This window comes from Uloborus diversus, chromosome 4 (genome assembly GCF_026930045.1).
Source record: "Uloborus diversus isolate 005 chromosome 4, Udiv.v.3.1, whole genome shotgun sequence".
Taxonomy (NCBI): domain Eukaryota; kingdom Metazoa; phylum Arthropoda; class Arachnida; order Araneae; family Uloboridae; genus Uloborus; species Uloborus diversus.
This window is the reverse complement of record NC_072734.1, coordinates 79,720,355-79,746,951: the sequence shown is the minus strand read 5'-3', so window position 1 is coordinate 79,746,951 and position 26,597 is coordinate 79,720,355. Positions and strand designations below refer to the sequence as shown.

The 26,597-nt window shown below is 30.6% G+C and overlaps 2 protein-coding genes across 2 annotated transcripts in view; one reads left to right on the top strand and one right to left on the bottom strand.

The window, feature by feature from the left end:
* The first annotated feature begins 57 nt into the window (after positions 1-57).
* On the top strand, positions 58-25,065 carry LOC129220661 (TOG array regulator of axonemal microtubules protein 1-like). The gene is made up of 11 exons (XM_054855089.1): positions 58-68; positions 161-408; positions 1,756-1,952; positions 5,248-5,614; positions 8,639-8,705; positions 10,098-10,253; positions 12,152-12,344; positions 14,885-15,033; positions 17,528-17,683; positions 19,936-20,062; positions 21,726-25,065. Exons 1-11 carry the CDS (start codon positions 58-60, stop codon positions 21,813-21,815), a joined length of 1,761 nt encoding a protein of 586 aa, XP_054711064.1. The 3' UTR covers positions 21,816-25,065.
* Positions 25,066-25,175: 110 nt separating this feature from the next.
* The window catches only part of LOC129221607 (E3 ubiquitin-protein ligase synoviolin-like), a 29,299-nt gene continuing 27,877 nt past the window's right edge, over positions 25,176-26,597 (bottom strand). The window contains 2 exon segments of the mRNA XM_054856128.1: positions 25,176-25,533; positions 26,301-26,386. Of these exon segments, the coding sequence (XP_054712103.1) occupies positions 25,382-25,533; positions 26,301-26,386 (238 nt within the window). The 3' untranslated portion in view covers positions 25,176-25,381.

Here is a 26,597-nt window from a genome sequence, read left to right as displayed (position 1 = left end):
ATATTATGTGTGTCGAAGTCATTTCTTGTCACCCTGCAGAATAAGAATGTAATGAATATGACTTTTTGGTGCAGCTTTTCATGCTTTACTGATTAGATTGTTTTAATCTGAACTAACCAAAAGATGTTTTTTAAGGATTGGTTACATTTTGTATTTGCAGGAGAAAGATCTCCCCTTCTGGTTCACCCCTCGGAAGACAACCGATTCTAGTCCGATCCCCGTCTCTTAATAGTTTAGGACAGTTCCAGAGTGATGTGAATTCTGCCAATCAAGTCCTTTACGGGGCTTATGCCCCCACTACAAAGAACATGGGTAACATCGGTTCGTATTTCCGGCCTAGTCCTGGCGGAGTCGTCATTGCGCAACCTACACCGGTTCACCTGAATGATGTCAATGTCTTCGGAGTTGGTAAGTTTTGAAAGTATTTTTTACTTTTTATGGATTTGCGCTGTAGTGCAACTTATTTTTTTTTGTTTTTTAATTTATTTTTTCTTTTTCATGATTCGAAAGTGAAAGTATTTGTGGAATCGGAGTAGTGTGATTCAGTTTCGACTCATTGTTCTTGATTGATATAACGTGGGCATGCCATCGTCCTACCTTCATCACTGAAGGTTAAAAAAAATGGGAGGGGGTGGGGGATAATTTCTTCTATCTTTACTTACAGTTATCCTCTATTCTTTTGAAAAGCATAGCTTTCCATGTACTTTTTGTATTGATATTGTTTTATCCACAATATTGTTGATCTACTTAACTATTTTGAGAACTAGAACATTGAACGGGGGATGGTGAGGACACCTTGTATGCTCATTAAATTATGTATATATTTACTATAAATAAAGTTGAATTTGCGTGTGGTCTTGGTTTAGTTTTGGCAATAACAGTATTAAAATAGTAACAAATAATGTTTATCTATTTTTTTTACCACAAAACTACTTTAACCGTGTACAATAAAGTAATAAAAAGATAACTAGAAGCATTGTCACCAACATTCGCCAAATGGCTCTAAAATTCTCTAAATTATCAAGATGGGTTGAGCTGTGCTTTGGAGAAAATATCTTGATATGGAAAACTACTTGAAATTAGCATTTATTTGCCACAAGCAAAATACGAGTAAAAAAATCTTTTTGCAACTTCTGATTGCTACCAGAAAAAGAGGTTCACAGCTCCGTTTTACAGGTCTTGAATTCATAATTTCGAACTTCTTAGATTAACCGTTTTTGTGTTAGTCGAGATACATACTCACAGATGTCTCGACAAAAAACGTTAAAATGGTCTCGGAAAAAAGGTGATAAAAATCGAGTTTTAGTTGTTCGTAAGTTAGTACGCATATAAATGTTTGCGTTCTTTTCATGTCCTTGAAAAATAATTTTATGAATCATCCCATCAATTAATAATGTTGATTATTTGTCTATGTATAGGATATCTCATGAAAGCAATAAAATTTACAAAAAATATACGTTATTGTTATATTCAGCAGACATATTAATACGCATTTTATTTTTTTTTTTTTTTTTTTATAACGCTGATGAATACTTAGTTATTTTATTTGTGATAAAAATCCAATATTTTCTGAAATTAATTCAGTGTATTGCTTAAAAGTATCTGAGATTAAAAAGTACCAGTCAGAACTTCAGCTGAATGACAATACTGTACTTTTTGGCATGATTAAGCGTTCTATAACTATACTGTGTTTCATTCACAGCAATGCTCTCAAACTAATTACTGTAATGTAAGAGTCGTTTCTCCCTCCTACAGCTGTTTTAGGAGAGAAAGGAAAAATAACTGCCTCTGAAAGTAACCGATGGGAAATTCTTCATTCGGGCTCTAGTGAGCTCCCAAAAGAAGACAACTGGCAAAAATCTGTTGATGCCATGCCCGAAGTCTATGAAATGCGTATGAATTCTCCTGCTGGCTATGGGAGGAATATTGTCACATCCCCTCTAAATATTGTAGTAAGATTTTACTTTTAATGTTTTATACTTAGAAGTAAACTATAGATGTCTTTCAGATAAACCCAACTCTTGCTTATAAAAAGTGGTGCAGACTCAAAAACTCCAGCAAAAATATTATCATTTAAAGATTAGATTATGCTAGCATTATATATTTTTTGCAATATCCAGGAAGATAACGATAATAATGTCCATGGGTGCCACTTTTCCGTCTTGAGGACATAATTCTGTATTTAAAAATATCGACGAACTTATTTCCATCCTTAAATTTAGTTAATTTTCAGTTAATTTTTTTACCCCCGACACGACGCAACAAGGCGGTTATAAGTTTGACGTATTTATCTCTGTACTTGTCTGTGGCATCGTAGCTCCTAAACAGATGAATCGTTTATGATCTTTTTTTTTGTTCGTAAGGTGACGTGATCGAAAGTGTTCTTAATGGGATCTTGTCTTTGTAGGACTTTAATTACAGGAGAGAAATTAAAAGCCGAATTAGCGTTTTTGGCAGTTTTGGTAGAGAAAACTTAACTTTTACATAAGGAGGCAAAATTTTCAGAAAATTACAGGTGTGTTGGAGAAAGGGAGGGAGGGGGGGTTCTGGAAAAATTGCATTGCTTACAAATTAAAATAAAAGTTTACTAGTTATATTTTCTTCAAAAAGCTAAAGAATGTTATATATATATATATATATATATATATATATATATATATATATATATATATATATATATATATATATATATCCTGCGATCCTTGGAAACTACTAGGGGATAAAATCTGTTTCCAACGTACTTGGAACTCCTTGGATTTTCGAAATATTCCTTGGAATTTTTCGCGAATCTTAACTAACTGAATTTTGATCATGTTTGCAATTTTTAGACAAAGAAATCATTGCACTTTGCTTACAAAATGTAAGAACAATTATTTGGCGCCCTATATAGTCTAGTGCGGGGAAAATCAAGAATTTTTTTTAAATCTAGAATTTTACTTTATTTCCTTTATATTTTCAGCACTAGCCATCAGTATGGCGATATCAGGCAGCACTGAAGCGGCTTGTTTTAATCCTTTTGAAAGGATTCTTTTTCGGATGAAGTCAGGGTGAGGGAGACGGCGCTAGTTGAATATCCCCCCTCCCTCCCCGGCCCAAGCATCTTTTCTTATCGATTCTGTTAGAGCAATTTAAGTAAACAGATGGCTCTAAATAGGATTTATTTCTGATGAACAACAGGCAGATCTAACGTCCAAATAAGTCATTAGTTAATTGTTTGCTTAAATACCCATGTTTACGATTCAAAGGTGCGGTTTTTGTGTTTAAAAAGATCGTGTTTTTCCGATCCCGAAAAGAGTTCGTTTCGCTATTACGGTTTTTTCTTATTGTTGCTATTATTCAGAATTATAAGTAAATTTCGGCTATAGAATTTCCTGTTGCCGGATTACATTCGTTACTTTTATAGGAAGTTCATCCAGAGCTAAAAGGAACTTACTTTCCTTCCTATGTCAACATAAATTTTCTACAATAACTGTATCTCTGTCAGTTATATATATCTCAGGCTTCGAACAAACCCGAATTAGCTTTTGAAGGGATAAGAACAGTTTAAAAAACACATATGTGTCTTTACTGATAATCGTCTTGTTTCATTACACAGTTACCGCCTAACCCGATTTTGGTGGCAGACTCCCACTTTTAAGCCGAATCAACTGCTCTCTCGCTTCAGTCTATTTATTTTGATTTTTTATTATTAGTAATTTCCCGATGTTTAATGTTTTATAAAAATTGATGTTAAAATTAATTATTATTATTATTTTTACTTAAGGTTGATATTTGTGTAAATTTTTGCCAACCTAACTTATTGTTTCGCGATTGTTCAATGCGGTATCTTGCCTGTAATTTGTTGAGATTGATGCAAAGAAAGTCATCGATCCCTGCAATTAAACAAATTTAATAAATTGTAAATTTTCTTTTCATTTGCGCCGTGAAATCAACAATAAAAGCTGTAAATTGAAGGCATTTTTAATGATTTTTAAAATCTTAATTTTTCAATCCCTATTTCTTTTTAAGCCATTCAGCAAAGTTCAGAAACAAAAAAAAAAGGAGGGGGAGGGAGGGGGTGCGCAATTTTAGATGAATTAGACACTTGATTCGCAAGAAATTTATTCTCTAACTGATATTATTTGGTCTAAAATTATTTTAATAAGTCTTAAGAGTTAAAATAATTTTTACGATTTTTAGTAATGCCTCGGGCATTTAAACTAAATTTTCTTGATTTCTACGTTACCAAAAACGGAGAAATTATTCAGAATCTTCACAATTTTTTATTTTTTGGTTCCCCAAAACTTTTTTTAGTGTTGTTAGTTTCTTAGATAGAACTGTTTGAAAATGTCCTGCAGGGATTAATGTTAAAAATTCTTTAAATGGTTTAAAAATTGCACTCAAAACAACCAAATCAAAAAATTTTTTTAAACATTCTGATCAACAGCTGTCTCCTGAAATCCCCCCCCCCCCCCCGCCTTAGCGTGAATGTTAAAAATTTTGAATTGTTCATTTTGAACATTCATTTTTAGACATATTCTTCTTTAAGAACTTTTTCCAACAAAGTTTGTTTGAATCAAAGACGCGTTTAAGTTCGAGATCTAGCTTTGCCTTAAATTTCTACGCAGGTCTTAATGTTACATTTTTTCTAAGTGTTTATTTTGAGTGGTATTTTATGAACTTGTTCTTTGTAATGAGCTTCTCCAACAAATTTTGCTTCAAGCAAATCCGCCTTTAAGTCTGAGATTTGCATTTGTTTTAAATTTCCTTGTAGGCATGAGTGTTAAATATTTTTGAACTTTTTAAAATTAAACAAAATGAATTGTTCAAATAAAAAATGAATAATGGGAATAATGTGTCCTTGCCAAAATCTTCAAGCAAAAAAATGTTTGTGCAAATCGGACAATTCCTTCAAAAGTTATTAAAGACCGACAGACATTCATTTCTCCATCTCAATACCCTAGTTTCCAATCTTTAATTTTTCGATATTTATTTAATTATTTCATTTTTTTAACTCTTTTTTTTGTACTTGTGATATTTTTACAATGCATAATGTCACCTTTCATATCGTTATTTAATTTTTTTTAAAATAACTTTAAGTGGAAAGTTGGCTAAAAACGACTAAAAGAACCAAAATATAATAAACTTTAACTTTTAAATGGGGAAATACTTTATATTTAACTGCTTCTCACTTTTTGTTTGGAAACTTTTTTTTATATATTGAGACTTTTGTAAAATATGACTCATAATTTTAAAAATATTGTTTAGGACAATGGAAATATATCCATAGCAAAGATAACGAGAGAGAAAATGTTGAAACGACAGCAAGAAATAATGAAAGAAGCTGAAGAAAGAAGAATGAACAGAGAAAAAGATTTGGTGGAGCCAAAGATGCAAGAAGAACAAACAGTCCAAAATTCTGAAAGGATACCATCTTCTATGGATGATCCTTTGCCTATTTCAATTGAAGAGCTTAAAGATTCATCATGTACAACTGAAACTACTGTTAATACACCTAAGCAGGAGAGTCCAATTTTGCCACCCAAACCTGCAACGCCATTAATCAAACAAACACCAGTCAAAACATCTCCAGTTACTCATCAAGAAAAAAGATTAGAATCTGGCAGAACTAAAGGTAAAGCAGTTTTTTTTTTTTTTTTGTAAGTTAATGTAATAATTAAATAATAATAAGTATACAGTAATACAAATACAAATGTGATGACCAGCAACATGCTCTGGGCCTAGCTAGGCCCTAGTCAATTTATTAGCCCCCAATGAAGATCAATGGCCCTCTTAAAGCTATCCACCCCCTTGCTCATTACTACATCTTCCAGTGAGCTGTTCCAAGTGCCCACAACCCTACTACAGTAGTAGTTTTTCCTTATTTCCAGGTTTGCCTAAGATTTGAATAGCTTAAAACAATGACCCCTCGTCCTGCTTTCCTTGCAAAAATTTAATCCATTAAAATCTTTCATTTTGATAAAATTTAAACAACTGAATCATGTCCCCTCTGACTCTCCTTTGCTCCAGGCTATACATAATAAGCCTATTAAGTCTGGTATCATAATCTAAGTCTGAAAGTCCTCTTACTAGTCTAGACAGCCTATGAACTTAGTAGTCTTTGAATCCTTTCCAATACAGAAATATCTCTCCTCAGATAAGGCGACCAAACCTGAACAACATACTCCAAATGAGGTCTTACTAAACTCATATATGAAGGCAGAAGAACCTTCTTAGATTTGTTTGAAATAGATCTATTGATAAACCCAAGCATTCTGTTGACTTTATTACTTGCAATGCTGTACTGCTGACTAAACTTGAAGTCCTGATTTATTAATATACCCAGATCAATAACATTTTCTGCCTGACTAATGACCAAACCCTGTAAATGATAACTCCTACACTTATTTTCATGACCTAAGTGTAGCACTTGACATTTCCCTGTATTAACTGCCATACCCCACCTATACGCCCACTTAGTAAAATGATCTAAATCCCCTTAAAGCTGTTTTACTTATTCTTCATTTTCTATGTTCCCCATAACTTCTGCAGCATCAGCAAAACAATTCATGCTTCCAGAAATATTTTCATTGATGTCATTCATAAAAATAATAAACAAATCCTGAACTCGTACTGCAAACTAGTCAGCAGACTATTTGTCTCTAAGAAATTCATAATCTAAATTCATTAATAATAAACATAATTCTCTTCTAGTTTTTTTTTTTTTTAAGTCTTAATTGTTTTGAATATTTTTTTAAAGATTGAAAGGCATGGTTTACAGGAAATTACTTTTCTGGCTAGAATTTTAATGTTTTTTATTCTATGAATTTTGATTTATTCTAAAAATATGAGTAATCTTCACGAAAACTTGAAGAACATCTCAAGCGTTTTAATTGAATTTTCATAATACCTTTCTGTTAAAAAAACTATTTTTAAAATACATATGGTTTGTAGAAAATTGCTTTACATGTTTGAAATTTCAACCTTTTTCGGACCTGCTAATATGGATCATTCTAAACAATGAAAGTTATTTTGACATATGCTAGCTTAAAATTGAATAATTTCACTTTTTATTCTGATAACAGTTTATTTATATATTTATTTTATTCATTGTTAATATAAGTTATTGTTATTAGCCACACAGTTCTTTTGAAAACTGCTAGCTTTTAAAAGAATGAGCACTTAATTGTTTGGTACTTAGTTTTGAAAATGAAATATTTATTGAGAAGTCGCTCTTAGAGTGTTAGAAAGATAAAAATAGTTTTAGAACTGGCTTAACAGTTTTGCTGTTCACCAGTAGTTTTATATCAATGTTGCTGCCAATTTGAAGATTCTTTTATTTTGAATTATCAGTTAAACATTATAACTTCTGTTCAATAGTTTTAAAGAATTGGTCATTTTTTGTAAGATTTGTTAAAAAACAAAAAGATTGTTAATTTTTTTTTTTTTTAAATTTATGAATGCATATCCTTGAAAACAAATATTAAATTAAAAACTTTAATTATTTGTATTTCAAGTGTAAATCTAGTCATTTGTTTCTGTAATTGATTTTATTTGTATTATTTATTCGCTCAACTCTTTACACTTTTTTTTATTTGAGTTTTTAGAAAATATGTGTAAAGCATAGCTCACTTTTATTTACCCAAAGCGTCTATTAAAACACTTCTTGGAAAATGTATGTTTATTCTTTAAAAAATGTATCCCATGAGTCATGAAATGTTCAAAGCAGAAATGGAAAGCGAATGATTTGAAAACTCAAAATGAAGCAGGTGACGTATAATATTTTATAATATTATGTTTCACTTTATGTTATGCCAGATTATTTATTTATTTACAGTCGAACCTCCATATATCGAACTTCCACATATCGAAATTTTCTACATATCGAAATCCTAGCAAATTTCTATGTTCATTACATAGAAAAATTGTTTCTATATATCGAAAAAAATCTCTATATATCGAATTTTTTTCGAGACATTCGTAGATTTTTTTCCTTTTTAGACTGTTAGTCTCATGAAAAATAAAGGTTAGGGGAGAAAATTATGTTCACTAAAGGTTGCTACGAAACTCATAAGGAATTTGGGGTTGAGGGGTGTGTAGATAGGTCGTTGTTTCGTTCTGGAGTTATTAAATTCCATCAAATTCATTTTAAATATCTTAGTTGTAACCAGTAACATTGTAAAATCAGTTTCAAGTCATCCCTTTTGTCTGTTAATTATCGTTCCTAATCGTTTTAGCTGCAGTAAAAAGCATTCAAGTTAAGTAGATTAATTTTTTACTTTTCTCTCAATTTGTCAAAACGAAAACCAACTAATGTTGCAGATCAAGTTGAATTGCCGAAGAATGAAGATGTATAAAGCGCAAAAATGTAATTTCTGTTATTTTTTTAATTATTAACTTTCATTTAATCCGATGCTCCTATCAATTAGAAATTAGGTTTCATACACGAAAATTAGCTTTAATTTTAATGGTTTAGGAGATTTTTAAAATAAAATAAAATCGTTTCTATGTATCGAAATTTCTATATATCGAATTTTTTCCCCGCAATTTACTACTTCGATATATGGTGGTCCGACTGTATTTATTTTTTGTATTTTTGTTGTATATTTATAAAAAAATATTGATGCATGATAGAAGTTTTTTTTCCTTCCCCTATCAGGTTCTGCCAAACCTCTTTCTCGTTCCTCTTCATTGAAAACTCCTAGTACAATTCGAAAGTTTGCACAGTAAGTTGTAATTTAATGTTTTAATTTGGCTGTCATAAGCAATAGTTTCATGTAGTTGTGAAGACCTTTTAAATGTTTAGTTACAGTTTTGATGCTTGTTAGTTTTGATTTTGCATTGTTAAGCCTTTTTAAATCTATCCTTTTTAGTCGGAAGGCAAAATTAAGCTCTTTAGATTTTTATAATTGAAAAACTGCAAATTGTTTAAATCAATATGTAAACCTCAATCAATAAAACGTCAAATAATGCAACTTTTTTTCACTGCATGACCCCAGCAGCAAATTTTTTTCCACAGTCTGCATTGCAGATTAAAAATCTAAAAATCCTTTGCAAGAGAAACCTACTTTTTATTGTAAAATCTAAATCAGCACTGAGAAATGTTTAAAAAGATGGTTGTTCTGTCTTCTGCAGTTATCATCTAATGCCAAAATAATTATCATTGAAAACCTTTACGTTATGTATTTAAACAAAACAAGTGTTTTGCGTCAAAGTAAGCTTCTAAGTTCAAAAATTCTTACCAGACATTTAACATCTTTAACGCTTTCCGTATGTTGTGGGGCAGTGTAACTAATTGAACTTACTTTGGATATTCTTTCATGAAGAAATTGTTACACAAGCACACTTTGACAAACACAGGAACATTTACCTGTGCATTAACTATACTCAACACATAAACTACATATGTTAGATAACAGAAAAAAAAAAACTTGTTAAAATGTAAACACAACATGAATAAGATTTTATCACTACAAACAAACTCACGCAAAATATCAAAACAGGTCGAACTGCGACACACTGATAAAGACTACTGTGAGGTGTTCAAGTTCAGCTGATTTATAGAAAATTTACTAATCAGTTAAATCAGTTCTTGGGGCGTTTTTCACAACAAGCATAAATGAACACAAGCTTCTAATGAAATGCAGTTTCCAATGCAAATTTGTACCTTGTTATTGGCACTTGGTGCAAATGAAATTTCTTACAATTCATTACTTGACATTATGAATATACAGATGCTGCAACTCTTTTTCGATTTCCTGTTGTAGTACTGTAGTTGAGAAAACATATTGCGGGAACTCTCTTTGGAGTTTGGGGTGATTAACCAAAAGAAAAGGTGGTGTTTGAAACAAATTTACATTACATTTCCATTATTTTTACAATAAAAAAAAACATTTATTTTCGAGATCCGCATCCCTCTCCCCCCAACTATAGCACTTGTGTTATTGTTTCATATTTTTAAGTTTAAAAAAAAGATAGAAGTAATTTATCTATTCAGGTTATAGTTCCTTTTTCAAAAATCCTTTTACAAACCTTCTCTTTATTAGTGTTGTTTGTAAATGTTTTTTTTTTTCTCAATGAAGGCATGAGAAATAAATTACTATATTTTTCTTTCCTAGAAATCAGTCACATGGGAAAAATTCACATTCTTCTAAATATAATTTAGCTGCCAGCTCTTTAGCACTGTTTGATGAATCAAGTAATGAAGCTGCTTCCTACCCTAATCCAAATGAAGCTCTGAAGAAAGCATTAAAGTCACTTTCAACGGATACTTGGTAAGAAATCATTTCAATGCAATGGTATGAAAGCCAAAAAGGTGCGTAGTAACAAAACATTGGCCACTTTCACCCAAGTTTGCAGGTTCAAACTATCAAAGTTCATAGAATTTCAAGATGCAGATAAAAAACTTCATTGCTTTTATTATTTCATATCACAGTTAAATTTATGAAAGACTAAACTACTGGCAGCACCAATAATATCTATAAAAATATTACACAAAGTTTAATTATTTTTTCTTTACAATTTGTTGATTTCTCTTACGCAAATATAATCTGTAAGATCTATGGTGGCCACTATAAGTGATTTGCCAATAATTTCCAACCCCTCCCCCGTTTGATCAAAATTAAATAGTTTTTCAACAGTAAAAATAACATTTTACCATTTATCTCTCAAAAGCACTTTGCCCCTTTCAATTCTAAGCAGGCTATTTCATGCCTATTACTTCTTAATGTCTTATTTTGTTAAACGTTAGCTTTTCATTTCTTGGTTAATCATTGTGTATGTTTAGGCTTTTGATTGAAGGCTACATGTCTTTCACAATTTGAAAAATAAAGCATTTTTTGAATTGATCTGCTTACACTTACTTATCAAGGATTTAGTGCAGAAGGACATTCCACATCTAGCACCTTTCCACTAAACGTAATTATTTGCATTACATTCACCTCAGCAGCTAATAAAATATTGACATTTCCTGCTTGGTCTTAATGTGTTTTCCTGCACTGTATGTAAGCTTAGCACTGTGTTGTACTAACATGTTAAAGAAAGAAGTGCAAAGTTTAGCTCTCATGTAAATAAAGCCCCATCGTAATGTACTGCCGTGGGCAGGTCAAGAGCAGTTGCAAAATCTGTCTTAAAGTATCTCAAGAACTCATTTCTGTAGATACTGCTGTTTATCTGCGGATAACTGTAACTATCAAAGTTAGCAGAAATTTTTATCACTAAAATGTTTTAATGTTGAATTTCAGAATTTAGTTCATAAGGTATAGGAGATATGTATTCAATACTTATCTCTTCAGTTTTTTTTTTTTTTTTTTTTTTTTGAGCAATCACGATTGCTTATTGTTCTCACTTATTCTTATTGTTGACTGTTTTTGGCGTCCTATGATTTTGTTTTCCCACCGCCACCCTCCGCACCATCACCGTCGACCGGCTCCTTACGATGCTGTTCCTATAGCGAAAGCAGTCTCCAGGTTGCATCCATGTTCTACACACACGTGCATACATACACAACTACACACACACACACACCTACACACACAAACACATACACACACGCATACATACAGACACCTACACATACACACATACACACAACTACCCACACATTCATGCCTGCACATAGACGCAAACACATATGCCTACACACACATACACATACCCCCCCCCCACACACACATTCATACACACAACTACCCACACACTTATGCCAGCACACAGACACAAACACACATTCCTACACACACATACACATACCCCCTACACAAAAACACACATACCCCCTCACAAACACACACGCCTACATACACACACTCGTGATTCGAAAAACATGATTTGAATTCAAGATGTCAAAATTCAAATTAATTATATATTTTTTTTGAATTTATATTTATGAAATATTTAATGGAGTGTTTGAATGATTTTACTTTGTACTAGAAAATTGAGTACATACTGAGTTTACGCCTTACAAACCAGTTAGTCAAACAAATATTTTCTCTGAATTAAAAAAAAAAGGAAAATGGAAGGGGGTTTTATTGTCATTTTGATTTATTATTTGCAATTACAAAAAAAAAAAAAAAAAAACTTTAGTTCATAGTAAAATAATTATGTATTGTACCTTGATTTGTTTCACTTGGTAAACAAATGCTAATTAAAACTTTTTATTTCAACTTTGAAGGATGGGAAAAATTGAAGGTATTCGCACAATTCAGAGACTTTCCAAGAATCATCCAGAAGTCCTTCAATCGCATCTTCATGCAGTTGTGTTAGCCTTATTGACTGAAGTAAAAAATCTTCGTTCATCTGTCTCAAGAGCTGCTATTTTAGCTGTCGGTGATGTATTCATCTCCTTGAAAAGGAGTGTTGAACCTGTGAGTGTATATTGTTTTTGAATATTAAAACTTATTTTTAATAGTCAAGGAAAACATATTCACTAATAATGTGTTAAAAAAGCCAGTGACAAACAGGGTGGTGACAGATCAGGGAGATCAGGGAAAAGTCAGGGAACTTTATTAATCAGGGAAAAGTCAAGGAAATATCAGGGAATTTTGAAAAAAATAACAAAAAATCAGGGAAAATTGATTTTTTGAAGAAAAAAAATTTTTTTTTTGCTTTACAAAATTTAAGTACTCTTAATTCCCTATGCATTTTCCGCCAATTATCTGTTCAAAAAAAAAAAAAAGTAAAAGTAATGAGGTGCGATTATACACTGCCGCATATTTGTGCATCTTTTTTCCTCAACGTCAAATTATCTTACTTATTAACCACAGGATGAACTTCCTAAGATTGCTTTTGTGTCTGTTAGGTTGTTTATTTTACCTAGCTTGAAATTTCCTTTTACGCTTTCAGTGCTACGTAAAATAAACAACCATACAGGCAAAGAGGAAGCCTTCAATTATGCCTTAGCTCCTTTGCCGTTATTCCATTGTCTCGAAGTAATTAGCGTACTGTAATCACGATTTCAAGAAGAAATCTTTCGTTTTTGAATCAATACTATAAAAGCTTAAAAGTTATTACTTCTTTGCGTTTTTAATTTAATTGCTAAAATTGAACTTTCAATTAAAAAAACTTTGTTTTTTGCCGTTATACTAATTTGTTGTCACCGCAGATTATAAAGGTTTTCTTTTTTCAGACTTTGGTGATTCTTTAATTTTATAACCAAGTTGTATTCTTCTTTTATATATTTTGAAATTAACTAATTGCTTTTTTTTTCCTTTTTTTCCCCCTTGCATTTCAAAGTTGTTTGTTACAAAAGCAATCTAAGATTTTTTCTCGTTACAGTTACATACTGAAATCATTTGAAATAGAGTTAACTTGTGTACTTAAGAAAGTATCTTTATCTTTTTATTGTTAAAATGCTGTATTCATTCATTAAAACCTATGTTCTTGATTAGAGAAAAGCTCCCTATGAATGGTTGTCAAATGGTTTCATCTGTTTTGCATAAATATGTGAATTAGTTATATAAGAATAACTACATTACTTCTATTCTTTCTCTATTTCTTATTATTCTTGCAACAATTATTATACTGTTTGAAAACTTAGAACTAAAAAGTAATTGAAATTATTTTGAACTATCATAAATACACGTGCTTTTGAAAGTAATTTTAATAGTTTCTTAAATTCTTATGCTAAGTGGTTTCTGGAAATAATTTTTTTTAAAAAATTTTCTATAATCTTTAAATTGTATAAAAATTTAATATATATGTTTTGTAGGTCATTCCCCCCCCCCAAAAAAAATTGTCTTTTTTTTAAAAAAACATTTTATTAAAAAAAGTCGCATCTTTTTAAAATATATCTTTAGTTCAACAACTTTACATACCTTAAAACGTTTAAAATATTGCATTTTATACAAACATACAATGGATTTCAAGTAAAGCAAAGAAAGAAAACCATTACCATTGGTAACATAAATCAGGGAAATTTAGTGAACTTAATCAGGGAAAAGTCAGGGAACTTTTTTTCACATTTCCTGTCGCCACCCTGACAAAGTCACATGTTTCCAAGATCTAATGGTAACTTATTAATTTAACTGAAACTGGTGATGGATTTCAAATGATGTGCAATCAAATTTCAATAACTCCAAATCCCAAGGGACCGGCTGAAATATTCAAGTTATTGGTAGTTTGAGCTGAAGCTCGTACTGCCTTCTCGGAGTTTCAAGACCTTATGAAAACTTCGTGATAAAGCAATATTTGAGTTATAAGGCTTTGAGTTATCACAAGTTAACTGTATCATTGGGTAACTAATGGACACACTTTACAAAAGCCTTTTCCTTTTAAAAAGATGATAGTTTTTATTCTAAAACAATGTATTTTCATGATTGAGGAATGAACAATAAAAATTTAACAAGGATTTTCCTTTAAAAAATGCTTATTCTGGCTAGGAGAACCGAATTCACAATTATCTAAATTTTCATATTTCATTAATTATCGATTTGGTGCTCAAAAAATAAATTATAGTATATATGTCATCATTCAAGTTATATTTATTTCCCTCTACATTTCAGTAATGCAAAGCCTTACTAAAGTGCTACTTTTTGCACCCATTATGTACTCAGTATAAAGAATAAATCCACTATTTTTGGATAAGCCATTGATATGGCCACAAGCACTGTCATTTAATTTCTTGCTCAAAACGTTTGAAAATAAAATTGATACTAAAATGAAGCATAAGTTATAGAAAATTATTTATGATGAAAAAATTTATATGAACTATAAAAATTAAAATATTGGCGAGTTGAACTTTGCTAGTTGAAAAGTAGGTTCTTGAATGGATACATTGGTGAAAACATCATATTTTTTGTATGGACAAAGAAATAAATCAGTAATCTACTTGCACAAATATTAAAAAGTTTACATCATCACCAGCCTTTCTTATTTTTCTAAAATAAATTTTGAACCTTTTTCTCAGGATCTTGATCTGATCACCAGTACTCTTTTAAGCAAATGTGGGGAAACTGTGGGATTCATTAGAGATGATATTGAAAAAGTAATGAACCAGCTTATAGAAACTATCACACCTTCCAAAGCTGCTCTTTCTATAATTGCTGGAGGTGCTAGGTAAGTTTCAGTAGCGTTGCTAATGAACCAAAATCTTGTTTCTTTTCACATTGAACTGTCCTTTGATAATTTTTTTCTTGATAAAAGATAATATATTTTAGATATTTAATAAGTAATGTAAATTATATGAAAACTTGTAGCACGAAACAAGTTATGTAGCGTTAGTAATTGTGAAAACTATGCTTGGCTTATAAATCATTCAAAGAGAGCACTTATCTTTCCCTAATGCTTTGTATTCAATTTTTTTCTCGAGTATGATCTAATGAATTTACTTTTCTAATATGCTTGATGCTTTTTTGAAAATTTTATGCCAAATAACCAGGGTTGGCGAAAACCCGGGTTTTTTTTAAAAAGCCCATGGACCCAGGGTTTTTTGGGTTTTTTTTAATAAAACTCCAAAAAAAAACAACTAAAACTGGGTTTTTTAAAAGAAATGTGGGTTTTTTTGTCTTTTTTTAGGGAAAATGTGGGGTAATTCTAGCATATTGTAGCGTAAGTATATATAGTAAGCACAAAAATTGTCTTGGGGTAAAAAAAAAAGCTGGAAAATTCAGCGTTTTCTGAAGAAAAGTATAAAAGACGATAAAACCCAAGAATGGTGAAGTTTCAGATTTTTTTTGTTTCCATGGATTACCAACAGTTAAGGCAAAGTTACTTCTCGGGTGATAAAATCTATTGTTCGTTTGTTCGTTTTTAATTTTTTCCATTTTACTTTATTGTATTTCATTTTGTTATGCAAAACTACTGTAGAACCTCAAGTAGTTTAAAAATCCCTTTTTAATGAATTCCAGCTTAATCAAGACATTTCTTTGAATTTTATGTTGCCTGTTTTTCTATTTCTGTGTACAGAGTAAGAAATATTATACTTTTTCCTAAGATAATGAAAATACTGTACATCCTATTCTGTTTCCTGTCCGACCGTTTGTAAAACCTCTTTATTTCTAAAAAATATACCTTGTTTATTCACAATTTGTGACGTGTTGGTTTGTAGAAAACAATTCACATGAAAGCCTTTTAGCTAGAGTAGTTTTCGATGTACAATCTACAAAAAGAGGAGAAAATCAGACGTGACAGGACGTAGTCAAGATAATTTGAGTTATTTATTGACCAGTTAAAGAAAAAAGTTAAATATATTAATTTAAAATCTTTGAAGTTTTTTTTTAATGCTGTTAAGATTTAAGAAATACTATTAAAGTTCAAAATTCATTTTTTATGTCCATTGTCTGTGGTGAAGAACAAATAAAAAAGTTTTAATTGTGAAAGTATTTAAATTAATTTTTTTTTTTTTTTTTTTTCAAAATCTTCTTAGAAAATTTGAAAAAACCCAAAAGTGGGCTAAATAATGGGTTTTTTAAATGGGTTTTTTCAAAAAAACCCCATTGGGTCTAATCCAGCCAACCCTGCAAATAACTTTAAACCCCAAATGTTTGGATGCTTAAAATATGCTTACTTACAAAATGGACAAAAATTTTGTTCTTTGAACCTAAAGCACTTTTGACAGTTTTATCTTTTCTTCTCCAACAAATAACTCATTTTTTCTCTTAAGTAGGCAGTGCAAAGAATTTCAAAATAGAATTCTGTCTAAGTTGACTACAAAATAACTTCTTTGCACTTTAACGAGAATTTAAGAAGGCGATTTGTCCCTTTCCAAGACTTATCTTTTGTTTTAAATATTTGCTTGAAGTCCATATATTAATGTCTGTTGCATGGACTAATTTCCTACAGAAAATTTGGGAATGATCATTAGATGGGTCATGCTCTAGGATTGTGAATGTTCTTCAAACAAACCCTGAAGTGTCCGAGGTTAGTAATCAATTCTAAGAGTATCTTCTTGCTTCAGTGTCGCTACTTTGCCACATCTATTCTGCCATGGGAAGGTAGAGACAATATCAGAAATTTTTTATTTATTTATTTTTTTACATTTTTGTCAACTATTGTACTATAGCTTTATTGTACAAGCTTGCTTGTTTGGTTTCTGCTAAAAATAAAGCACAAAAAATGTGTCAAATACCAACATTTCCTTATTGTTAGTACGGAATTCAGAACAAGTTTTTTCAATGTACCTCAAAACCTCATTTCTGCAGATACTGCTCTTTTGTTTACTTTCTTATGGCAGTATTCTTTTTAATATAATCTGTTAATTGGATGTTTGTTATGTTTTTAAGGGTAAAATTTCAAGTGTTTAGAGAGTTTCTAAATTCATGACATTTCTATATTACCATGATTGTAGTACTATAAATACATGTTTACATATTCTTGAAGTATTCGAATCCTTATGTATTTGCGTAAATTGCTCTCAAATTTTTATTTTGCTTGATCATTGTAATACACAATTGTACTTTTTTATATGTATAAAAAAGCTTTTCCCAAAGGAAAAGTGGTTAAAAAAAGGGGAAAAAAAAGTTGTCATAAAAATTAAATCCATAGTTGTATTTTGTTAATTAATTGTAATTAGAAAGTCGATGTAAATATTAATATAAATTCTTGTTTGCAGCCATCGGAATGGAGCAGTGCGCAAAGTTGCTGCTCAATCACTTTTATTGGTGGTAGATAAAATGGGTGCTTCACGAATCCTCACTGCCAAAGATGTCACCGAACGCTTATTACCTACAACAGCCCAGTTTTTAATGGACAACATGCCTCTCACAAGGTATGAAAAATGTTTATTTTTGCAGTTGATATTAAAATACCATTAGTCACTAGTAAAAATAATAAAATTATTGTAGCATTCAGTAATTTATTTCATATTTTACAAAAGAAAAAGGTGTGCTGTAAATTAGACTGCCCTATTAAAGTTAATGTCGTGTACACTGAACTTTTTATGTTGGTTTTACATATTTCAAAGCTAGTGCAGATCTCAATCCTGTCAATTCATTTTTTAAAAAAATGTATTAAAACATCCTAAAAACATACTTGTGCATTTTACTTCTGAATGGAAACAGAAAAAAAATAAGTAACTATAGCATAAAGTGAGTTTAAAAAATATATTATTGTAAGTTAAACGACTTTAAGAAATCATAGAGTTAGTTCTTGGCCTAGTTGCCTCACTAAAAGTTAGTGAATTTTGAGTAATATGATGTTTCCTCTGTAAGAGAGTTAAAAAAAAAAAAAAAAAGGTCTATCCACAATTTACTAGATGGACTTATTTAGATTTTTTTTTAAAAGGTTGAAACAGTGTGGTCTAACTTAGCTCCTCCCATACCTTCATTTGCTATTTAGAAAGAAAATTATGGTTAGAAAATTGGTAACAGTAAGATTCATTACTATGTCTCAGAAATCAATAGAAATTTTAGAACAAAAATTGACGTGCAGGTGGACACCTAATAATAATTGTTGATGATTAAATTTTAATGTCAATCAATGGGGGAGGGGGGGGGGAAAGCTGTTAAGATGTGCAAAGAATAATATGAAATGCTGACATTTCAGTGAAAATCGCAATAATACTGGCACAATGCAAGTTTTTTGAAAAAAGAATCAGCTTTAACAACAATGTTTTTTACAGTAAAATAAATGTTTGCATCATTGCTTCAGAAGAATTTAAGTAAATCCTTTCCCACCGTTCCCTTTTTTAAAAAAATATTAAATTTTTATTGCAGTTACTAGTAATAATGTGCATAAAGTTATTTATCTGTTAAATGTGTGGCATGATCTTGTATATTTTAAAGAAACAATAATTTTGAAGTGAATACAATGATAGGTTAATCTTGTTGTTAAAGAATAATACATATTTAACAAAAAAATATTTTTAAAAAATGTCTTCCTTCTTCTCTCCTCCATACTTTAATGTTTCTCTATTGTACACAGGGTTCATACTCTATTTAGATGAAAAAATTCCATGACTTTTTCATGACTTCATGAAAATTTTCATGACCTTGTTATATGAAAAGAATAGTACTATTTAATATCAAACTTGCCTTTTTTTTTGAAATGAGCATTAGCAAAATTTTTATGTGAATGCCACTACGTGATTGAAAAAATATCAGTGTACACCTAAAAAACTGAATAATTTTTACCTGTTTTCATCATATAAGTTTAAGTTAAGTAAAACTACAGTGAATGATGCTTAAATGTCGACTATTTTTTTATAAACAGGCAAAATGACGATTGGGGAAAAGGTTGAATGAATCATTACTAAGTTTCAATAAATTTGCTTTAAAAGTTGCCTTTTAGTGCCAACTTGACAATTTTTTGGTTCTTTAAAATCAAGACACATTCTTTAGTAAATTCATGTTTCTAAACCAGATATTTATTTAAAAAAAAAAAAAAAACATTTCATAGTAAATAAATCTTTTGATTTAAATGTACTTGTTTACTTATTTGTACATTTTCAAATGCATTTAAATTAATAGGTTCAGAAATTCCAGAACACGTTTGAAAAATGACACTGAACGTACCAGTGGATCGCATGGATTAGTTTTGCGGGCCGTATATTGGGCACTACTGTTTTTTGAGCATTAGAATTCCCCTATTTCTGTATTCTATCGCACGACTAAAGATTGTCCAAAACCTCTGATAAATTTTAAAATAAAGATTTAGGAGTGATGGAAACGAACTTGGATGCAATGTTTTCTGAGATCGTTCAATTTTCCCGTTTAAATAGCTTTATGGTGTAATACTAAATCACTCAAGATTTCTAATACTCTTTTTAGCTACTGTTACTTTTTCCCAGAACATTTTTCCATGACTGAAAATAAGTTTCCATGACTTAGACTGAAAATTTCAATTTTCCATGACTTTTCCAGGTCTGAAATTTGCTTATTTTTTTTCCATGACTTTCCAGGATTTCCATGACCCGTACGAACCCTGTGTACATCATTATTTCTTACATCTAAAATAGTATATCTAAAAAACTAAAATCCTATTTACAGAAAATAGCATGCAATAACAAATGTTTTTTTCCAGGTACTATGGTCGTAGAATATATCATTTACTTATGCAGCATCCTTCATTTGATAAATTACTATTGCGTTATGTACAACCTAGTACTTTGCGCAATATTAACAGTATTCTTGACTCCATCAGGAAAAAGGTAATCAAAAAAGTTTTTTTTTTCAATTTATTTATTTTTCAGTAGTGTTTGGAATTAAAATTCTTTGCCGTAATTATGAAATCATCAGTAAAAACGAAAATTATTAGTTGTCAATAAAATGCACACTAAATGGTTAAATTGAAAACCATGTTTGTGTTCTTTTTATAATAAATAGTGTCAGATAAACAAAACAAAATGAGTCACTTGCTTTCTTTAAACAATATAACCTGAATTGCTCATTAAAATTCATAAGTTCAGTACTGTCAGCCTCGCTTAATCTTATAACGGATAAACGAATACCCTGCTTATACGAATAAAATCTCTGGGAACCGAATATTTCTGAATAGGTTTAATGTTAGACATCCCCGCATAATCGAATAAAACTGGTCAGCTTTTGCATATATATTTTTGCTGAGAAAAATTTTGAATATGTTAAAAATAAATTAAATAACAACAAATATTGATGTAAAAATTTTAAATGTTTTTTTTCGTCCAAACAATGGAAGAGAAAACAACATTCATATTCCATCAAAGCATTTCCGCTATTCTATCTAGTTTCTTTATTTGTTGCCATTACCAACCGACAGTCTATAATTAAATTTAAAAAACACAACGAAATATAAACATTGCAGATGATAAGAAATTGAGAAATATTAATTACGTAAAACACGATAATTGAAGTTAGAAAAGTGTTCTCAAAATACTTTGAGCAAGGAATCCACTTTCTCCAAAAAATATGAACTGCAAAAAGGTGTCGAAACAAAGATTTAACACCTCAAGTTGCAAGTTACATATTTATAATTTTCATACGTAGTTGTCTTATATATATTTAGTTATTATACTATTTTGATTACTTAGCTTATTTAAAATGTTTTTTAATTAAAAACATTTTTTATTCTATTATTAGATATTGATTTATTATTATGTTTCAAGACAAAAGTTGTCAGCCAGGAAAGATAAATAAAATGTATTTGTTTAAGTGCGGCCAACAGTACTTTAAATGAGAAAAAAAAATTCAGTTCATATAGCAGATGAAATACAGATTCTCAGAATTTTATCACAATTCCTAAAAATGCATATTTTTTATTTTCTACTCGTTGAAAATAGAAGATTATTAATAGTGTTGTTTTCAAAACAATGTTTTCTTTTTTTATTATTATTATTTGAAGTTAAATAAATGCAATAAAATAAATTTGTTTAAAATGTTATTTCTTAATCTGTTTACGTAGTGAAAAGGTAGTTCTTGATTGTGTCATGTATTTATTTGAAGGCAGTTTAACGTTATATTTTTATCTTTCAATGCATTTCATGTCTTTGCCCTTTAAAACCACTTATTTTGACTTCAAAAAATGATGATTATGTACTCACTCATTTAAGAACTTGGTTTCTTAATGCGGAACTACTAAATTTCATTTTTAATAAATTCTCCTATGGATACAGTTTATCACATATTCTTTTTGTTGCTTTCAAGATTTAACTAGTCAATATCAAGAAATAAAACTACATTGAACAAAATGTTGAAACATCGGTTTAATCTTAGTAATATGTGAAATGACAAGACAAGAAAGTGGAATACTATATTTGTCAAATGGTAAAATCAATTTATTTATCTATACTTAATGTGAAATAATGTTTTGCATATTTAATAAAAAATATTTTTTAGGGCCCTGGAGAAATGCCCAAAGAAGGTGTATCAGCAAAACCTATGAAAACCGATACATATCGTAATGGGCTTCTAAGTAGGACTATGTAAAAATCATACTATCCATTATCAAAAAAATGCCCATTTCCATCAAGTAACAACTCCAAATTTGTGAAGAAATATTCATCCTTAGACTGCTGTACTGAAAATCATTCCAATTTGTAAGTTGTGACTGTACTCTCATCACTTCAGGAACTTACTTAATGTTCTGTATATGGTTAGTGATTATTGTATAAAAATTGACTGACAAATTTATAATTCATCACTTTCATTTGTACCTCATGTTTACTTCACAAGATAGAAGATTTATAATTCCTATGCTGTTGTTTGGTATTTATATGTTATTTTAGCTATTTATGCATCATGTTTATTATTAGTTCTTGCTTGTAAAGAATTTAGAAATTTTTGTGATAATGCATTCTCAATGCAAGAGGACAATAACTCAAAGAATAGCAAAAAAAAAAAAAGCAGTAATTCAATTTAAGTTGTATTTTGAAGTGTTTATGGTTCTAATGAAACATTTGTAGTTTCATTACTTTTCAAAGTTGAGGGAATTCCACATTGTAGGGTAAACGAGGGATACAGCAGGTTGGGAGCAGTCGATGGTAATCTCCCCTGAATCCTTGGTTTTGACAACTATTTCCAATCCTAATACACTGCTCAAAGTTAGAACAAGCAAAAAAGAAAAGAAAAAGCAAAAAACCACTGCAAGCCAGACTTTCAGGGAATTTAAATGGAAAACACATGTGTAGCTGAATTCAATACAACAAAAAATATATGTATGGGGACTTGAGTCCTGTGGAATGGTAAAAAAAATCATGAAATGACACTTCAGGACAATGACGTGATTACACGAAATGATAAAACACATTGTTTGGAGATGATATAGGATGTCATGCGGTTCCCCCAAACTGTTAAGACTGTTCCACACCTGTGCTGCGTGAAGGCGACAACGTAAACAGTATGATATTGGGGAATGGGGAATGCTGCTTCACTTGTAAAGAACTGTGATTTCCCAAATCTTGAAGAGCAAAAAAGGCAGAAGTCTTGCAGCAATACATCGTTTCCCCTTGTCTTAACCATGCTCAACCGATTGAGATTAGGAGAAGCATACTGGCCACTTTATATGCTGTATTGGTTGGACTTGGAGAAAGTTCTCCACGAGAAGAGCCGTATGAGGTCTGGTATTAAGTTGCCTTCACAGAAAGGAACCTCCAACTATTGCAACGTTTGAGATGACATGAGGCTTTTGAATCTCGTCTGAATACCATTGGGCCATCAAACTGCCACTCTGGATGATATGCAGGTCCGTACATCCGTCTAAGCTGATTAAGTCTCATACCACCTCATCTGTAATATGCTCTTTTTCAAACATAGATGGGGTTATTTTGAGTGCCACTTTCTCCCTGTAGCAAAGCGAATCTAGTGTCACTCCATAAACAGAATCAGGACTTGTCAGAGAGCAGTTGACTCCAATCACTTTGAATTTAAGCTTGATGTTTAGTAGCCCACCTTCTTCAGTTGGCATAGTGTCTTGCTGTTAACTGGATACAGACCATTGGCCAACATGTGTACCTACCACTGTGATGAAGCCTATTGCGCATTGTTTGGCATGCAACTTCTTGTCCTTTTGCCAAATGAAGCCGTTTTTGTAGTCCAGTAGTGTTGCCTGTTCTGTCTCAACATCTTGTTAAGAGGATTTAGTGATCATCATTTGCCATGATAATAAGTGAAAGATTAGTCTTGTAATGACAGTTCTTGTCTCTCACACATCATCCGCTACAGTTCTTGATGTTTGCCTGGATTCCATTCTCCCGATTATGTACCAAGCCTTTCTGGTAAATGTTTTATCATTTTCCAGCCACCTTTTCTCTAAACAAAAGCCAAAGAGTTGAATTTCATCACTTAGATAGTGAAAAGAAAGAGGCTTTTGTGAAATCACATTTCCTACTGTTCCATCCTTTCTGGCAACTGAAACGTTGATTTGCATATGAAGTTTGATTCGTATGTTTTCTGCCATGCTTTAAAACATAGAAGCTTTATTTGGCATAAGTTTTCGGAATAACAATTTGAGCAATTTTGTTAAAACCATGTGCTCTCCTAATTATTTTGTCAGTGTATAATAATTTATATTGCACATGTATTGTAAGACTTATGACCCCCCCCCCTCAAAGGTAAATTCTGGTTACTAAACCAGTGGCTTAAACTGTAATGTAATGAGGTTTTTCCATAATCACTCAGAATTGTAGATTGTTATTTAACCTCAGATATATGAGATAAAATGAATTAAGATTTTTAAGCATTGAAATTTCCTTTCTTCTCTTGGGTAACCATATAGTTTTATTTGATGATGATAAATGGTCCTCCCTCTTGCATTGAAGGTGCGATAAATGAGAGAACTATTAAAATACATATTTTGTTGATTATTAAAAGTATAATGTGATTGTTATAGAGATAATTTTTGTTGTGAACAATCATTCTTCCTTGTACATACTGATGAGTAGAGATTTTTGTTAAGAAATGAAACCACTTCATGACTTTTACATCATTTTATCACATGTTTAAAATATTTGATGTTTCATTATACTGGCATATGGTACTTGTTTCTGTTTGAAGAAAATGGTTGCCAAAATGCAATGAATTTTTATTCTTATCTAAAATAAAATACTTATCTTCTTAAGGAAATGAAATAGAGTGTGGAATACATTCACTCTGTTTTATATAGGTTCATTTAAAAAAAAATATTTCATTTTGAAAGCAGACTATGAATATTTTTTTCGTAAAATTGATTTTAATTCCGTCCAGCAACGACTGACTCAGCTTGGAAAATTATTTTATATTCTATGAATTTAACAAACCGTCCAAGAAAATAAAAATTCATATATTTTTAATATGTTTGTGATGAGCAAAACCTGTTTTCATGTCCTAGAAATAACTGTTTTCAGTGCAATAAAACACCAACTAAAATAGCAGCAATGTCATTTACATAACTTTTCACATAAAAATGAAACAAAATTAAGAAAGTAGCATTTTTGAAACTTATGGTTTTATTACATTAGCATCATTTGTAAAAGAGTAAATTGAAACTTGATTTTAAAATTTTTTGTCTAAATAATCTTTTAGTTACAGTGTTGTATAGCACTGAGAAAGGGAAATCTTTGGCCAACTTTATCTAGTCAAAGTGTAACACCTAAACTGTTCCATTTGAAACAGCTATTTCTTTTGAGTGCAATATTTTTCTGTTTTGTTAACGCATTGTGAGTTATTTTATGAATGGTAATCTAAAAATTATAGCAACTACACAAGGTAGTGTTTTACAGAATATTTTCATTATCCATTTGTTAACCTGCAAAATAAAAAGTTATTTCTGAAATTCTGTGATTCAATAATTTAATACGCAACATCTGAACATTTAGAAAAAAGACTTTCATTAGCAGTATTACAATATGTACACATTGACAAGATATCTTAAGTGATCAGCTTTTTAAAGTTTCTGCTTAATTCAGTGCTTTTATGTTTCTGACTTGCACCATTTAGAGCAGCATGAAAATGTTCTCAAACATTCAGACAAATGATGGACAGAATTTATCATAAATCTATCACTTCAAGGGAAAAAATTAGGTTAATTGTTCATGATTTTCTTCTACTCTTTCAGCAACAGGATTTCCTTGCTCCTGAAACCTTTGTAGCCTTCTGCGTCTTAGCTCTTCATGTGCATCAGTTGTTGTACTATTTGATGTGGATTGCACAGATTCTGTGCTTATGTGACCTGAAAGAAAACAGGAAACTTTCTGAATCTCAATAGACAAGAACCAAAAAACTTTTAGCAGAACCTACAGTGGAATACTGAACACTAAAGGCACAGTACACCTGTTTTGCACAGATGTTATAGCAAACACAGAGCAATGAATATTTATTTTAACTGAATGCAAATTAAGGATTGTAATGCAATATGCAAATAATAGAGAAGGAAGCATTAATAAAAATCCTTAAATTTGAAAAAGAAAAAAGCATTCATTGTACAAAGTTTTGTGTAACTCAGGATGGAGGACATAAAGCCCCCCCCCCCCAAAAAAAAAAAGAAAAGAAAACAAGAGCATAACAAATGTAAAAACAGATAAGGTTTAAAAGGTGTTAGATGCACAAGAAAAAAATCATGAATTAAAGAAAACTGGATTTTAAAATAACTCTTAAAATAGCTAGATACAAGGTAGTGATACTTGTTGCACATCTGATTCTGAGGTATCACAAGGTTCTACTGCACTATATAATATTGATTTTAAGAACCACCACCTTTTGGGACATTGTATCTATGTACATGTATCCAAGTACAGTTATCTCCATTTATCAGCTTTTACATTTGTTCAATTGAAAATACACATTTCTTTTCTAAAATATTAAGCCTAATAATTATTGCATTGCTCTCATAATTAAAAAAATTATAAAGTGATATTTTATTATTGTTACTCTTTTTTAAACATAAATGATCATGTTCATAAACTCGTTACTTTGATTCCTTAAAAATGAAATACTAACCTCCATTCATGGTTGGCACATTGTCTGTTTTTTGAGGATTTGGATTTTTTGCTGTTGTCTGATTTGGAGAATTAACATTCACTGTCCTAAAAGATAAGATATGTATTCAAAAATCCAGACAAAGATAATTCCTTTAAAAAAAAAAAAAAAAGCATATTAGAGTTCAAAGAGTATCCCCTTTTCTTTCTCCCGTAACCCTACTCCACAAATCATCCCTTTGTTTCCAAGTGATAAAAATCACAGCACATCTTTTCATTTTACAATTCACTTGTATTGGTAAAGCATTTTTTTTTTTAA